General features: G+C 40.0%; 1 protein-coding gene and 1 long non-coding RNA gene across 4 annotated transcripts in view; both read right to left on the minus strand.

Moving 5' to 3' along the window:
- The window catches only part of pde2a (phosphodiesterase 2A), a 197,284-nt gene that overhangs the window by 155,804 nt on the left and 23,357 nt on the right, over window positions 1-18,123 (minus strand). The window contains exon 1 of one of the 3 annotated variants that reach the window (XM_088428417.1): window positions 5,096-5,343. The exons of the other annotated variants lie outside the window; for them this stretch is intronic. Within the exon in view, the coding sequence (XP_088284543.1) occupies window positions 5,096-5,154 (59 nt within the window). The 5' untranslated portion in view covers window positions 5,155-5,343. Of the gene's footprint in view, window positions 1-5,095; window positions 5,344-18,123 lie in introns of those variants that run through there. 3 annotated transcript variants of the gene reach the window in all.
- On the minus strand, window positions 10,742-11,666 carry LOC148416138 (uncharacterized). The gene is made up of 2 exons (XR_015867301.1): window positions 11,575-11,666; window positions 10,742-11,446 (listed from the first exon to the last, which is right to left on the minus strand). It is a non-coding gene; the product is annotated as an uncharacterized LOC148416138 (long non-coding RNA).

Below are 18,123 nucleotides of genomic sequence, written 5' to 3' on the forward strand. Positions count from 1 at the left end.
CTGTCTCTGAAATTAAAAATCTATGAATAATAAAGCTTTAGGAACGTGTGCTCAAAACAGACAACCATTACAACATAGGATAATTGCATAGCTCACAAACAGAATATGCTTAAAATGGGCTGTGTTTCCCCATACCATATGCAGGTCATGAAATATTCAGACAGCATATAAACTGTCGGGGTTTCCTACATAGAGCATACGTAACATTGACTCTTAAGTCATAAAACAGCATCATTCCTTGTGACCTTCAGTGTCTGATCGTCAAAGGAGCTCACGCTCAAGGGGAGCAGGTAAGATCAGCGACTGAAACTAATTGTAATGTCAGAGCTGACACATTTCATTATTCCTCACCAAATCCGCTTGTTTCAAAAGAGCGGCGTGCTGCTGAAACTTGATACAGAGCAACTCCCAAAATGCGTGTGCTAAAGTAGGGCAACTCAACGAGAACACCAGGGGTTATTGAAAAACCCTTGAATAGAGACATCAAACCACGTTCTGAGGAAACCTCATAAGCATACAGTACGTATTTACAGAGTGTAAAAGGCGTTTGATCAGCCCCGTGCTTTGATCACGACAGCTCACCTGAATCACAGCAGATGCCTCTATTCATTTTGGAACAGGTGTTTCACAGGGAGAATTTCAAGTAGCAAAAATTGCATTTGCCAACAGGAGGGATGTATTTGAATACTATGTTTAACATGCTGCCTTGACATTGTCAACATGTGCCTGAGGAAGAGCGAGCCAACGGCACAGAAATAAAAAATAACCTGTCCTCAACAATGACAATCAACACCAACCGCTCTACAAATGACAGCACATTATGGTTATGTCATACTGCTGTTGGCACATCCACTGGGACACCTTCACAATTGCGCTGAAGTGAAAATGAAACATGGAGGTTGGAGTCAATACGCCACACGATGTTTGTAACGCTGCACATGACTATCACACAAACAAACACATGACTTTATGAATGACTGCAGTCACACACTTCATAACAGACGGACAATTACATAAATTAAATACTGGGTCTGTATATGTGTAGAAACCACCTAGAAGCCACCAGTTGCAACACATAAAAATGTAAAATTGTCGTGAAGATAATAAACTTGATAAAATGATGACCGTAAAAGATGCGTCAAGCCACATTTAGGGGCAGTACAAGCACAGCTCGTCTCCGTACAGCGTAAGCTCCTTTTACTTCTGTGTGCTTTTTGGCAATGGGGTAGATAGGAGAATGAGCTGCTTGTTACTTCTTTGACAGGAGAATGCCGCCGTGTGGTGATAAATACTGTACACGTTATCATACCGAATAATGTATAGACACAAATACATGTATTTTGACATGACGGCTTTTATTTTGAAGTTATCGAAAAGTCGCGACAATAGCTGGCTATATACAGTAGCGCACAACCTATTGAGGCACGAGGGTTACAAGTCGTCACTCGATACAAACACACAATGTGTCCTGAAATCACATTCAATCGCCATTTGAGGGCACTAAAAGAAGGACAATTACTCTGGTATTTAGTGAGATGATTTCTGTTGCCAGCGTTCAGCGCAGTCTCTAGCATTAAATTGCCTCTAGCTAGCAGCTCTCAAATGCTTAATATCGGCTGGCTTTATTGTGACAGCCTGACATGCCGTTGATACGTACTCTTGAGCACGCTTTTGAACAAACCAGACTGAGTCAAACATGTGTTCTGTTCTGATGTCATTCTTCTCGATCAAAATGAATAATGAAGAGAGTTATCTCAAATTAAATCCCTTTTAAGTAATATGCAATATATGACAGGAGAGCCAAAATTGATGCAGTTACAGCACTTTTAATGTAGCCAAGTTGACATCCCTATTTTTGAGAAAACCAAATCTAAATTTTTGGCACATTCATCTTTTATATGTCCAGGGCAAGCAGCTTCTTAGGAAAAAAGTATTGACTCCAAACTTTTGGGGAACTTCAGAAACGTTTAAATGACCGCTGGAGAGTAAATTCCAATGGCAGGTAAGGATGGATTGTCTGAGATTTGAAGACTTTAAAATCTAATGAAGTTTAAGATATTAAAAAATGAAATTGGGCAAAAATGGTTCCTTGGTTTCAACAAATGTTCCATTAAGCTACAATTCATTCCTGGGGCATTAAAATGCCAAAATCTATAATGATTTTGGGCCTGTAAATAAAATAAAATTGTGATGACATTTTAATGGTTCAACAGTTTTGCGTGTGTGCGCTTTTTTTCCTCAACATAATAAGTAACTCACCGGGATTGCAGAACTTACAAGTCTCTCCAAATATGATGCTTGCATTAACGCATAGGGAGACTGGATTTGCAATGAAAGACATGATCATCTTTTCATCTTCAGGTTTCATATTTCATTCCTCATTTGATTCCTCATATTTAAAACCTATATTCTCTCTGCAGTGAGAAGGGCGCACTCATGACTGCAAACAAAACCAAAACGCTTTCCTGACACTACTTGCTTGAATGTGTGAATGAAAGCATTACAAGGAGAAATACACTTGTCAAACAATAAGACCTAAGTAACTGACCATTAACTACATTGGGATTATTATGGAGCAGTATCAAAGTCAAAGAACAACCCCAGCAGCACATACATACACAGTTAAGAGTTGGAACTGCCTCTTCATTTGTAAGTCGGAACGGCTGGCTTGCACTTGAGGGCGTGAGGGGAAGGAAGCAGGCAGACAGAATTGGGCTGGGGATGATTGTCTGTTAGGAAAAACCGATGGAAGCATGGACAGGCAGAGTAGACAGGTGTTTTTATTGAAGAAGGAAGCGTTGGGAGTGGTCAGGGACAAGCTCGATTGAGACACGAGCAGAACAGGATGGTCGGCGGGTAGGCGAATGGTCGGGGACAGGCAGGATCGAGGCACGGGCAGGCAAAGATGGTCGGCGGGCAGGCGAGTGGTGGGGGACAGGCAGGGCCGAGAAACGGGCAGGCAAGGATGGTCAGCAGGAAGGCGAGTGGTCGGGCACAGGCAGGGTCGAGGCATTGGTAGGAAAGAATGGTCGACAGGCAGGTTAGTGGTCAGGGACAGGCAGGGTTGAGGCATTAGCAGGCAAGCGAGGATAATTGCTGGAAGCCTTGGCATGGGGACACAAGACAATATGGGGAATACTGGCAGGCTTTTATGATGTCCAGAAGATTAGTTGCACCTGCTTGGTAATTCGGACTGATTGATTGGAATGTGTTTTAAGTAGTTTGTGGGAGAGAATGAGGTGGCTGGACAGGCAGGCTGTGACAAGTAGTGTGTTAAGTGTTCCATTTTATTTTCCTATTTTCCACTATTTATTCCGCAGATTTGATGTGATTCCTTATTGTTTTCCTGTTGCTTGGTTGTAAAAAGTGACTACTGACTACAGCATCTATTTTTTCTTGATTTTTTTAGGGGTTTCCTAAAGCCAGAAAGTTGCAATTTGAAATTATTTTAATTTTGTCATGTCTCAGATGCGCTTTTTTTTTCTACTAAATTAAGCAACAATTGTACATGAGTATCCGGGACACTGGCAATTCCATAATTTTTGCCAGGGGTTTCATACATACATACACACACGTGTATGTGTGTATATACATATATACACACGCATGAGTATCCACGCAAACATAAAGTAAGATCAAATCTTCAATAAAATGTTTGGAGGGTTTATTACTTTTACTCAACACAATTGAAATTGCAAGTCCAAAAATAAAAAAAATAATTGAACAATGTTGCCCAGCCCTACAACTTGCCACTTGTGTGTCCAAATAAACAGGCAACTGTTTTTAGATATTAGTTGGTAAATTTCATCAATTTTGGAAAGATCGTCATTATTTCAATATTAATACCTACTTTTTGCCCTTTTTTTCTACAGTTTTGCATTCTGGGGTTGATGGCTTATTCATACGATTTGGAAAGCACAATCACACAAAAATCTCATGCATTACAATTGTAATCATTGTTTTTGTTTTTAACAGGTTTGTTTTTGATTGTATTGTGTTCAGCAGGATTGTATGATAAACTGACTCAGTTATGTCGTTTGCTTGCTTCAGTGTGAAAGTCATGATAATTGGCATTGTATGAGTTGACATTTTTAAATAAAGACAGTTGCTCTGAGTTTGCACATGGAAAAATTGTAAACGCATAATTTTACAACGCGGTTATGTATATAAAGGTTAACGGAGGGATCTAAGAATTATGAATCCATATGAAAAGGGCAGAAAAGTCACAGGTAGCAAAATTTTCCCCTAGATAATGGAGGTGGCCAAAGAATGTCCAGGGGTGGTCATGGCTACCCCTGGCAGTTATGCAGCTTCCCCCTGAGTGTAAAAGGCAGTGACAGCAGCGTCATGAAGGAATGTGAGCCAGAGGACATTTAAAGACAATGGGAATAGATTCGCTAGAATTGTGTGAAATTGCCAACTACAATACCAATTGCTTTGTTCCAGCCTAAATATCATGAGTGCTTTTGAAAAAGCTGCCTAATCAAAAACATGCAAGTTTTCATGATTAAGTTTGTAATATCTTTATAGTTAGATCTTAAACTAGTTGTGGCATGTAATATTTCTTCCTTCTTGGTGCAAGCGGTGCACTATTAGTTAATTGAAAAGTTATTTTTATAGTTTGCCCTGTTATCTAAAATATCCAGTTACTTTTCTGGTGGTAAGTATGATGTTGAGTCTCACTACTTTGATCGTCTTTTTCACATGCATACAGTATCCTTAATCCATTTCAAGATTAGAGTATGAGTCAGTAACACTTGGCCAACAGAGATCCAAACCTTGTGTACTATATAAGCCTAATGATGTTGAACCACACGCCGGAAAGACTCACAGGAGTAGTAAAGCCACATATCAGACGCAGTGGGAATATTTGAGGGGTGACAGTGTGATGTGGAGGGCTTATGGGGCTGACAGCTGGCCTCACAGCTGACATGGTGCTGCTGTCAAGGGGGAATAATGACTGCCGGTAAACCAGCTGATCAAATCCAACACTCCATCAGCACACGGGGCCATGTGCCTCGCTGGCAGACTCTTTGGGCTCGTCAGAGGAAGTAGCAGCGACACACAAACACACGCGTGGTAGTGGCTGACTTACATGTCGGTGGATGGCGGTTGGCTACGGCAGAGCAGCGCGTGTCCGCACGCTTGTCCCATGGCGCATCCTGCCTCGCCACCCCGCTTGACCCAAAACAGCTGCAGTCGTGGAGGGAGAAGAGGAGGATGGAGTGATGGGACAGACGAAGGGTGTGCTTGTGTGTTGTCCTCGCTTTATCGTCTTCCCGCCGGTGCCTGCCGCTTCTCGGGGACTCTGCCTCTCTCCAGTGTGGGGAAAGGAGGGATAGTCGACACCGGGTAAACTGACACTTAAACGCTCGTGCACCAGGACATCATGAGGCGAGAGAGAGAGAGAGAGAGAGAGAGAGAGGCAGAGATAGAGAGGAGAGAGATAGGGAGAGGGAGAGAGAGACGTTCACGGCCACATGGAACCGCCACTCCACTGTTAATTCAGAGCCGCTTACTTTTGCTGAAAGAAAAACAATGCCACACGCACCCATTGCGGAGCGCTTCCTTCGGTTATTTCTTGCCCGGAACTTCAAACTGTGACAATTTCAACCTTCCATAATCCTCACTTTTACAAATGTGGGTCATGACTTGAACGTTTCCCGCTACGAGAGAGTCTTATCGGCTCATGCCAGCAGCTTTTCATTAAACCACATGTTGCACTTGACTTACACTTGAGTGTGTAAATTATACAGTTCAAAGGTCCAACGGTGATTCTCTTTATAGTCTCGCCAATGCACACACACTTAACAAGACAATCCCCTGAAAGGCACAAGCTTTTAAAACCCCTCTATAAATTTCATCGATCCACACAAGGTGTAAATATATGTTTTATAAATCGACTTTTTTTTTTTTTTTGCAACCATAGGTCTTGTAAATGCTATTTAAATTACATGGGGAGCGCCACTCAGATGGGGGCAGTACTGATTTTTTCTAGCTGAGGAAAACAGAGAAGGAAAACTTTCGTCAACATAATTCCAATCACGTTTTGGATGTCAGTTTGTGATTTGTGTGCAACTGAGCACATTTCTGGTTTGTATGGCAATTGCAAATAAAAATGTGACAAAAAAGGGTTTGTATGCCAATTGAAATAAAGGAACCAGACACAAAAGAAAACACAAAAGACAATGCAATATAACAGGCATGTATCTTTGAAAGAACGGCCAAAAAGAGCAACTGTGGCATCCTTGTATTGTGGAGAGCCCACTGCATGCGCCATGTTCTTGCCTGTTGTTAATCATCTGTGCCTGGATCATAGTCCTGCATTCAATTTGACTGGTAAGAGTTGTTTGCATTTAGAAAACTGTGGAAATGGGATGTGTTGGTGATGATGACTTCCCAATTTAAGCCAATCTCGTGTCTTGTAGGAGTGCACGTCTCCCTCATGAAACTCACATTGCAGGTTAGGTTGACCTGAAGGAGAAAAAATGCTAATTTGCACTTTTTCACTTATCGTGAGGGGGTTCTGATACCCATTATCCACAAAAAATTAGGGATTACTGTATTTGCCCAAGTTTTGTTGATTCCACACTACGGTGCAAACCAATGGTGAATTGTATTTGTATTTGCTTTTTTGTGTATGTAGTCGAAAGGAAACTCTTTGGTTCCCAAATGCAAGACTAGCAGATGCCCAGGGAGCTGGTGTGGGAACTATTTTTTTCAGCAAATTCGATTTTCCAGTTTTTTCCCCAACAGTTCAGTGCATAACTAGAGAGCATCCTATTGAGTCTACAAGTTGAAGACTAAATTGAACCAATGGACACAGAGGTACACCCTATAGGGCTGGGCAATATATCAGTGCATTGCAATACAAAGTGACACAATATGTGTATTGCAACATGATGTTCAGTTTCCAATATTTTGTACAGGTATATCAATTTTGAGATGCCTTATTTTCATAAAATTTAATTGTAACAAAGTATTCAATGAGTAAATTATAACTATTAATTTCTGCTTGGTTTTCATCATTGTACAGTGGTCCCAAGATTGCAAGTAAGAAGATGATTAGTATAGAAACGAAGCTGGAGATAATCAAGAAATACAAAGAAGGCTAAACTAGCCTAGGCTAGGCTACCCTCACTAGGGAATGTGGATATAACAAGCTTGTCATGTCACTTTGAAGGTAAATAAATCCTTTACATATTTTTTCATTTATTATTTAATTGTATATATGTATGTTATATATAAGTAGCACTTACTATACTATTTTGATACCAATTTTAAAAATGTATATACAATTTTGAAGTTTTTACTTGGGGTTTTACACACATTAGCTAATTGACATAGGTTTGGATTGCCCGCTATACGGCGAATTCACGTTACAACCCAACCGTGGAACGGACTAATCTCGTAAACAGGGGGCCCACTGTATTTTTTTTCTTAACGCATATGTTGGCCAGGTGCACGAGGTGGTCCTTTGTGAAATGATAACCATCACAAACGATTGCTGGCTGTCCAGCTGTGTGTTTACAAACACAATTTTTCACCACTTCGAGATTTAACTCATGAATAGTTACTAATAGTTTCTTACTTGGCCAACATTTTGCAAAAAAAAAAAAATATATATATATATTTTCCTCCCCAACTATGATGTAAAATCCAAAGAAAGAATAGGTATGACCACCCAGATAATGTGGGTGTGTTTTTACGTTGCACGGGTGGTACAAGAGCCTTACTGTGGTGTTACATTGGGACGCAAAAACAAAGTCCCTTACTATCTGCTCGGGTGGGGCTGCTGCTCCAAACGCAGCATGAGCAAGGAATTCTTAGAAATGCAACCATGAAGTAAAATGCCACTTTAGGGGTGTTTATGCTGAGAAATTAACATTGTACGTTGATTAAAAGCTCTAACGAGTTAAATTGCCATGACAGGGGCCCTGAAAAATAAAAATAAAAACGCACTTGTCTTTTTGTGCTGACAAGAGCAAAATGGTAACAAAAGTCAAGATTCGAACATCTGAACCTCTGATTACTGAGAAACCCACTCTCCAAAATAAGCCACAGCTTTTTTGCTGGGGCCCTGGCCGAGAACTGGTGATAGCCGGTGACCGGCTGGGCTTGCTGGTTTCACAAACTTCCTGCAACCCCAACACAGTGACATTTTTGCTAGGTCGCTCTGGCTCATTTAGTAGAGGAGATTGTCTAGTAAACAAATACCCTGGTGTTTGCAAGTTGGCTGATTTTGCAGATGATACCAGAAAAACCCAGCATGCTACTCTGCTGGGACACGGTGACACAGGCAAAACCAGCGCAAACATATCTATGCAGGAGGTTTTTTTGTTGCAGCGCAGTGGAAATATGTACCTCATTCGTGGCAATGAATGACAATAGATGACAATAGACATCAAGAAAAATAGACATCGCAAGAATAATAGCGATGCCTGATTAGACCTCAAACACATGTTGACGTGACATGAGATGAACGACATGGCTGCCTCTTAAATTATTTATGATGCATCTGTTCATCATCATTCTCCTCATTATCTTCTCAGTATGATGACTGGGATTCCCCACTGGTTCCCCACATTTCTCCACCTAACTTCGGCCCGAGTGGAGAAGAAAACAGCTAATCAGCCATAATTGCAAACACCTGAGCTGAGGCCTGCCTTTAATATTGGTGATGTTCAGTGACAGTCAAAATAATAGTGTGTTTAAAGCAAACTTTCTTTTAACACTATTTTTACATGTGAAATGAATATACAGTACTCATATTGTTTTGGTTAGCCGCTTCCAAGGATCCTGGCACAGCCTTTGGGACAATTATTGGAAACTGATGACAGTATTGTGCCTTTTACGCTGCTCGCCAAGGCAAAATGTCACACAGTCCCCCCCCCCCCCCCCCCTTTTTTTTTCACTAGGATTTGAACTGACTACCGTTATTTTCCGCACTATAAGGCGCACCTAAAAGTCTTACTTTTTTTTTTTAAAAAAAGCTGACAGTGATCATATTATGTGCTGACTGCATAAGGTACTGACTTTTCTGATCGAGTTCACAATCTCTTGAGCACAGCTCCATCTAGTGGATATATAACAGATTGCCAATGCAGCCCCAGCTACCACTGTAGTTTTGATTCAATGTAGCTTTGATTCCACGCACCTTATAATCCGGCCTTATATACAGTTTTTTTTTTTTTGTTTTTTTTTTCAAACAGTGTGCCTTATAGTGCGGAAAACACGGTAATCAACTTGACCATCAACATTACCACACAGTGACTTTTAGCGCTTGATGTTGTCTAATTGCTAATCATGTGTGTTTGGCATCGCACAGGCACTAGCCAACCTCCCATGGTCTTGGGGGGGGGGGGTATAGCTATGTTCCCTAATAACCTATGAGAAGCAGCCAGTACAGTGCAGCATCAATATAATTGTGCTGAGAAGGGCAGTAAATGCTTCAAAATAAACTGTAACATAAGAAGCAATGTATGCCACGAACAGCCTTGGTACATTTTTTTCAATCTTTTACATTTATTTCTACAACTCTTCACGGTCCTTCTCAAAGTATTTGTTTTACTTTTCTTGTTTAAGTGGTTTGTGTTTGGACATTGTCTGTTCCAAAATTCCACTCCACATAATTAAATCAATTGGAGACAAACACAAAAGATTACATGAGAGCCATTTGACAGGAAAATTAAAGCCTATTGCCCATTTTCACTCACTGAAGAAATCACAGATGGTTGTGGGTGTGTTGGAAATGTTTGTTTGGATCACGCAAGGTGCCAGAAGACACTGTTACAAAGTCTGAGAATAGAGTTGTTATAATTTTCAACAAATCTAATTCCAGGTAGGTAAGAATGAGTGATTTAACAAAATACAATGTTGCACTGAAAAGTACCAAATAAACATTTCTTGTACCTATTGATTGTTTGATGTCTGTTCAAGTTTGAGCGGTTGCTATTAAAAGGTGCAAAGAGTTTATTCCACACTCCAGGGTGCAGCAGACAGTATGGTTATTTATAAGTTGTTGTGTCTGGAGGAGATCCATGTCACTGTCTAAACAAATCAATTTGTAGGTTACCCAGATGACATTATTAAAATATGTAGTAACAGAGAAAGAGCTGACCAACTCCCAAACATGATCAGAGTGAAGGTCCTAAGAAGTTCTCACAGTAGTGTGAACAAACAATTGGCACATGACTGCTGAGGTGTGAAACAAAATTCCCTTCATCTCTTTTTCTCTGCAAGTGGGCGAGCACATGCTTGGAAAAAGAACAGGATAGGCTTCAAAGCCGAGTACAGTGAGGAGGATGTCGGTGTGATTTTGAGCTTCATGGAAGAAGGGCTTTAACGGATTATCTATGTTTAATCTTTATTAAAAAAATACAAATAAAAAAACCTAAAAAAGAGGAAGCTCTATCAAGGAGACATTTTGATGCAAATGTCATTAACGTGACTCGTGCTACACAGCTTTTACATCAGTTAGAAATGTTTTTAGATGTTTTGGGGTTTTTTTTGTTTGTGTTTAATCAGCATCCCTGAAAAAAACCCCAACACCCATACATAAGGTACATCTGATTATAAGGTGCAGTCAATTTTTGCAAAAAATTAAGAATTTTATGTTACCTAATAACCTATGAGAAGCATGTATGATAAATATAGTATGATAAATATGGTTATATGAATCGCTATACAATTCTCTTGAGTCTATTGAGCTCACTGGCAGCAGAAGAATTCTCAAGGCTGCTTCCACCAACATCAAATCGATTTTATTCCAAGTGTGCAGTGGTTCGAATGGCTTTTTACTGCCAGCTCGATCGCCATCAAGTTGAAGGCTGAATTGTAGACATTACATCCCATTTTCAACATCACAAAGACGTACGAGCAAAGCATACCTGAATGCTGATCCAAACACTTGAATTTGTACCAGTTTAATTTAGATGCAAACAGTAAACGCTTCAATGAAAAGATAACTGTGATCTAATATAACTGATCAAGGTAAAGAGAAGCTGATCGTCAGATTGTGGTTGAACTGACACCATCATAAAAGCAAAAAAGTACATACAATGATGTTAATACTATAGTCCTAAAGCAAAAAACTACAGTACTGTTTTGGTTGATTGAATTTTTGAACACGAAACATTACAAAGTATCACGGTTGAAATGTTGTTATAAGTTGCTTCTCCCCGGCCACTTCATCCAGCAACTCCCCAGGCATTCCCAGGCCAGCCGAGAGACATACACTGTAGTCTCTCCAGCGTGTCCTGGTCGTCCCCGGGGACTCTTCCGGTGGGGACATGCATCACCAGGTAGACTTCACCAGGGAAGGGTCCGGGATTCATCCTAACTAGATCCTTGACCCTTCCTATTCCTCTCGATGCGGAAAAGCAGTGGCTCGATCCTCCCGGATGATGGAGATTCTCACCCTACCTCTAAGGGAGAGCCCGAACACCTTGCGGAGGAAACTCATTTTAGGAGCACGCATCCGGGATCCCGTTCTTTTAGTCATGAACGGCAGCTCATGACCAGATTGTAAGTGTTGATAAGAACGTCAATTGACGGGTAAATCTAGTGTTTCACCTTAAGGCTCAGCTCCTTTACCACAAAAGACTGGTACAAAATCTGCGTCACTGCGGACGCTGCACCAGTCCGCCGGTCGGTCTCTTGCTCCGTCCTGCCCTCACTCTTGAACAAGGGGGCAGGACCTCATCACCATCCCAACCACATGTTTTGGACACTCGGACCAAGAGAGGGGCAGAGCTGTCAACTGAACACCACCTGGTAATGTGCTGGCTCCGATGGTGGGGGAGGATGCCGACCAGATCCAAATGTATTGTGCGGCTCTGCTGGGAACGTCGAGCAAGACTCCCCTGTCAGAAGACGTTTCAACTCCCACCTCTAGCAGAATTGTTCATTTCATAATTGTTCCTTAAATTAACGTCTTTTACAGACACGCATTCGATTTTTGTTAATTAGCTTACGTCTGAAGAAAATAAAAATCACTCATGTCCTGTGACAACTGTCTAGATTTGGAAAAGCTTCTGAGTACTGAGGCAACGTGGACTCACATTTGATGCTTTATTTGTGCAGTACTGTATTTGTTTTAGATGTATTGCCCCATATCTCCAAGTAAGATTAGCAGTAATATGGAGCTATACATTACTTTGATGAGTGACAAATGGGCTGACAAAGATATTGCGAGGAGAGGTTTTCAAAGGTGGTTTACTTTTTAACAGGCACCATACACAAGAGGCAACATACACTCGAGGAAAAAGAAGGTGACCCATTTTAATGTCCATTCATCTTCAATAACCCCTGTCCTCATTACAGTTATGGATAAAACATATCCTGCCTTATTTTGCTGTAGTAAAACAAAGCATTTTAGTATCTGGATCAACGTATGCCTTCATTAATACAGTACAGTACTTAATTTCATTGTCATAATCCAGAGTGACTGACAGAGGGAATAATGTCATCCACGACTAGTTTTTTTCTCTGCTTTGCATTGGGGGTTTCATTTGGATCAACCTGATTTGACCCTCACATTCACTCTGATATAGTACATGCTGAGTGCCATATCTGCTAAGCACAGAAGGAATTAGCTGGGCTGGAACACCCATTACCCATTGGCGCATACACCCCACTGTGTAAAGTTTTCTTGGAGCTTCACAGCTGATTGCCTCCGGTTATCCTGGTAAGTGTTCACTGCACACGATTAAAATTGTTAGCCTGCGTTTCCTAAATCTGTGACCATCAAAAGAGATCAGAAATGTACTGCTGGCTAAGTATAATGACCTTCATAATACTTCTTGTATGTTCTGTTGTATTGAACATTTAGTGGTGGGTTTACATGTGTAGTCTTCCGAATGAAAGCTACAATAGCTGTACAATATTACAGTATTCTGTCTGTTGAGATTCAACTGTTCTTAATTGTATTTTATGCAGCACCTAGTCTGGTAAGCTGTATTTCAGTCATTAAGGCAACCTTGAGATCATCATTTGGAATAATGTTACAGTTTACTCCAGCTGGCTGAGTCTGGTTCCTCTTGAAAAAAACAGTATTTTGCAGCAGGATACTAAAGACACACAATAATAGACTGACTGCAATGCTTCTTGTATGCAGTACGTGTTGAACATTACGTGCAGGGCTGGCTTGCCCGTGAGGCAGGATAGACAGATGCTATAAAGGTGCCGGGGAAATTCACCTTCAATATAATTGCATTCAAACAAATAATTTATTTTTAAATTATTAATTCTCGAGTGCTCGACTCAGTTGCTGTATAGTTCTCAGTGAAGGTGGTTAGGTGCATTTTAGAGGGTAAACGAAATGATGGATCCCACAGTTAAGTAACAAAATTTGAAAGAAAGCAAAATTATAGTTAGCATAATTCAAGGCTTATGATATCTTACGTTTTTTGTATGGTTATGTACATACAATAACTTTTGACAGGCTCACTTCTCAACATTTTCTCAAAGTTTTATATGTGAAATTCAAATTCAAATTAGGGGCTGACATTTTTTGGGGAAATCTGTGAGTCACAGGAGTGCTGCAGGATTCCAGAAAAAAAAAAAAAACACGAAACTGGGGCGGCAGAGAGTAAAAATTTGACAGGAGCATGACAATACAGTTATACGGTAGCTTTTTTTGTAGCTAACATCCAAAAAAGGAATTGTACGGTATTGGGAGATATTCTGAATTCTGATCTTAGTTTGAGCTCTTTTTTAGCTTAATTTCCAGTTTATTGAATGCAACGTCTGTTTTTGGAACAATTTGAAATGGCGGACAGATGAAAAACCTCAAGACAAGTTCACAAAGAATGCTAGATTTGGAGAGTTTTGAATTCTGTTTGATATTTGTTCAAATGATGCTGCATTTGGAGAGTTTTGAGTTAAATTGAGTTAAGTTTCGAGGTTAATATATAAGTTTCGAGGTTAATATATTTTGATTTAAACACACACACAGTATAAAAAACATGATATGCATGCTTATTCTCTAATGCACAATGGCGTTTAACGGGTTTGTCACAGACACTAACTACTAGTAAATGAATAACAAAAACTTCAAATTTAATTGGATAGAATAAAATGATAAAATAAAGACTGTTCTTTGCCCTAGATGCAGTGAATGTTCAAAACGACAAACGTGGGATTTTGTTTGCCAATAAATACGTGTCTTTATTTCCAATCCAAAAAAAAAAAACTGTAAACAAAAATAATGGATTAATACTTTCATGAATCAAAAATGGATGGATGGAGATTATAAACAATGCCAATATTTCCAAAACTTGAAAAAAGTAAAACTTGATAATAAAACTTAATAAAAATAAAATAAAAACATTGTTCTCATAAAACTATTTTACTTTACATACTTAGATTTTTTTGGTTGCAAGTTTTGAACCATTGTTTGCAGATTTATGTTGCAATTGTGATTTTTTTGGGGGGAGGGCGGGGCCTGCAAATCTTCAGTCTTGCGGGCAGGCCCTCTCCTCAAACAATGTTAGAAGCCCTTTCATTGATCAGCTTGGAATTTGTTGATCATTGTTCACAGGTCTGCTTGGAAAGGGGCACATTTAAACACTTAAAACCAAGGCAGTATAATAATATAATGCGTTATACGTGTATGTAAACATACAGAAAAGGTGCAAGCTACCTGAAATCCTGAACTCTGAATGAGATACAAGCCTAGAAAATGGATTGATAGATATGCAAAGAGTTACAAGTGCTATGTCCTGTAGCAACATAGGTCGGAACACGCAAGAAAAGCCAAAATGGCCTATCAGTAAGTCAGGACAGGAAGCAGCAACATCACAAGCGTGACAGCAGCATCTGAGCGCTGCTCCTCAATAAAGTGCAGTGAAGCTTATTTTTATGAGGTGGGACATTCCTGCTGTTCCACATTGTGCTCAAACAGTCCTTGTCTCGTAAATTATAGGATAACCTGCAAAATGTTGTTGATTTCAACTTTTAAAATGTCTCTGAAACTAAAGCAACACATACGTGAGCCTGAGCAGGCTTCCCTTCCCCTAAAAGCAGATTTCTTTAAATAGATCTAAAAAGGGACATACTAATGACTTCCTGGAGATGAATCTAATTAATTGTAAACATAAGGGTAAAATCTGGAGCAGTATGTTCAAACTGAATTTGAGTTGCCATGGCCCGGCTTCAATTCCCACTCGGTCGTGGTGAGAATATGAGGTGAAAGGCTGTCCGTCTATAGACGTGATATGATTAACCCATTTCAACCCATCGGTCACAAAAGTTACCATAAAGAAAATTCTATTTATGGGGCTCTATTCATGATTTTTCAATCATTTTTCATGAAGTACTGAAATATTACAATTTGTAGATGAAATGTGTGCAATGTCACATGTTTAGACAATATCGTCACACGACCAGAGTTTTTTTTTACCTCTATCACGAAAACCTTTCCTTTACACAAAGAAAACAATAATCATCCATCAACAATCATTTAACCACTTAGAAACTATTTTCCTAGATTTATTTGAAACGAAACATTGAATCAGCCTCATAGTCAACAGGAGTTACATTGATTTCTTCACATTGGCCGGTCGGACAATAAATAAATAAATAAATAATGTACCAATACCGATATACATCAAATTTCCAAATATTGGCGCTCATAATCGGCCCGGCCGATAATCGGTCAATCTTTAAAAAATATTTTGGACAGCCGTCAATCTGTCTGGGGTCCACACTCAGCCCGAGAACCATGAAATTGACCTGACATGAATATCCTTTTCCCACGATACTGTTTGCAATGTTTTTTTTTTACTCTTTATTTTATCTTTTTCAGAATGCAAAAATACAACACAACCAAAACATTGAGAAATAACATTGATCGGGAAAAAAGAAAAAAGTTGGAGTAAGAGAAAACCCTTTTTGTTCAGGGATGTTACTAAAGCCACTAGCAAAGAACTCGACTAAACCAAGACAGTCTGTCACAAATACCAACTCTTTACAAACAATCCACTCCAGTGTTCAAATATACATGAGATTTCTTCCGTCTTTTCTCACCCAGATTCTTTTGGAGGCAGATGCAGTATGTCATGTGCTCGAGAGGCTGTAACTGATTAACAATATTAACAAAAATGCCCCAAATGGGATAGGCTCTCTGCAGCCAAAATTTTATGATAGCTTTCTTGGCAGCTGCCAACAATACCTTAAATGGGTAAACATTTTTATCCATTCCTTCTGGTGTAACTCTCAGGTAAAGACCTGAAAATGATACACAGACTTCAAAAATCAGTACCCTGGAAATAAACTCCGCCACTTCCCTCCAGAAAATATGGATGGTGGGATAGGAGCAAAGAATATGAGCGTGATCAGCCACAGGCTCTCTACATTCCCTCCAACATCCCAATTGTGTGCCAGTCTGTTTAGTTTTCTTCCTGGGAGTGATAAAATAGGGAATCAAGTTTTTCCAGCATGTCTCTCCAGGTCCAGGAAACGGTGGAAGAGCCTGTGTTTTCTAAGAGTTTAGCCATTAATCCTGTGCTATTAAAATGTCCAGTTCTTTCGCCCAACGATGTTTTACATAGGCCGTGTTTAACATATTTAGTGAAATTATAGCATGGTACAATTTGCTCATTAGGTCTTTGCAGCTTCCTGAATCATAAGCGTCCTTAAAAATGTGAACAATCTTTGACGGTTCTACCGGGGTCAATTTTTTATAGAAGTAGCCTCCAAGCTGCAAGTACCTATAAAAGTCCTGCTTGCCTAACCCATGGTTCTGACATAAATTATTGAAGCTGCTAAGCACCCAGTTTTTGACAATTCTGCTTCTAGAGGTAGTACCGCCATAAATCCGTCGCCTGTAACAGTGGTCTGACAGAGATGGTGTGAATGTCAAATGCTATCCACCTAAGTAATCTGTTCCTCAAGTTGGGAGTTTCTTACCCAGCTTTCCCCACAATTTCAGTGAGAAATTACCCATTGATTGGTTGTCTGTCTCCATTCCTACATAACCAAGTAGGGATTACATTGGTGTGTCTTTAAGAAATAACGTCATCGTTTTTTACTTCTGGGTTACACCAATTTACCAAAGGTCTCAGCTGGGCTGCTAAATAATAGTCCCTCAGAGAAGGGAGGGACATGCCACACTATTCCACTGGGAGCTGGAGGGTGGTAAATTTGACCCTGGGCTTTGACCTCTTCAGATCATCATGTAGTGTTTTTTAGTATGCACTCATACAGTTAATGTTGAATAGCTGTCACAAATCTTCAGGTAAGTGCACTCTCAGGTAGTTGTTTAGGGTTCAGCAAGCTTCTCTGTGGGGACATAATGAAACACCAACACCAGTGACTTATTTATGTTATAGCCGGAATATTTCCCGTATGTTTCTAACATCGTCATTAATAGAAGGTGGCCTGGACTCCTTAACGTAATTGGTGCGTCATCCGCGTATAAGTTATTTTGTACTCTTGAAATTGAAATTCCAGTTGCTATGGATTTTTGAAAGATTTATGCGGCAAAACCAGCAAACCTTTTTTTTCCCCCAAAACTAAGGATTGCAACCTAGCAAAAATTCAAATAGCTGTAACCTCATCATTTTTTTAAGTAGCTCCATATATTGTAGATCATTTGGGAAATTCTGTGTGGAATCAGAATATATGATTAGCTCATTTTTCATTTTTTGACACATGAGGACCATTTTGCCAGAGCTGGTTGCTCACATATATCTTTTGTGACACCAGTCACCGTCATAATGAATGAATGAATGCATCGCCACAATTTAGTGGCTGTGAAACCTCCGCAGCGCAGCCCACGTGTGTCTCACTCACATACCATCTGATTGAAATCCCCGGAGTGTTGCTCTCAAATCAGCTCCAGAGTTGATTACATCCAGGTGCGATAGGTCTTTAGCGCGCACTGACATTTAAAGGCAGCCTTCATCAATTGTTGAACAACTACCAACTGACTGGACTATTAATCATTCAAAAGGATTGCCTGATGAGTTGGTAGCTATTCTCTGCAGAATATTAATTGCAGGCATTCTTTTGTCATGCTGCAACGCACGGAGTTCACGTGCAGCATGGGTAGTAAATATTCCAGAGATAAAGTGGGCCAATGAGAGAGCCTTCAAAGATGCTTGTGAAATGCAGATTAAT

Source organism: Hippichthys cyanospilos, chromosome 11 (assembly GCF_059441005.1).
Source record: "Hippichthys cyanospilos isolate Australia breed blue-spotted pipefish chromosome 11, RoL_Hcya_1.0, whole genome shotgun sequence".
Taxonomy (NCBI): domain Eukaryota; kingdom Metazoa; phylum Chordata; class Actinopteri; order Syngnathiformes; family Syngnathidae; genus Hippichthys; species Hippichthys cyanospilos.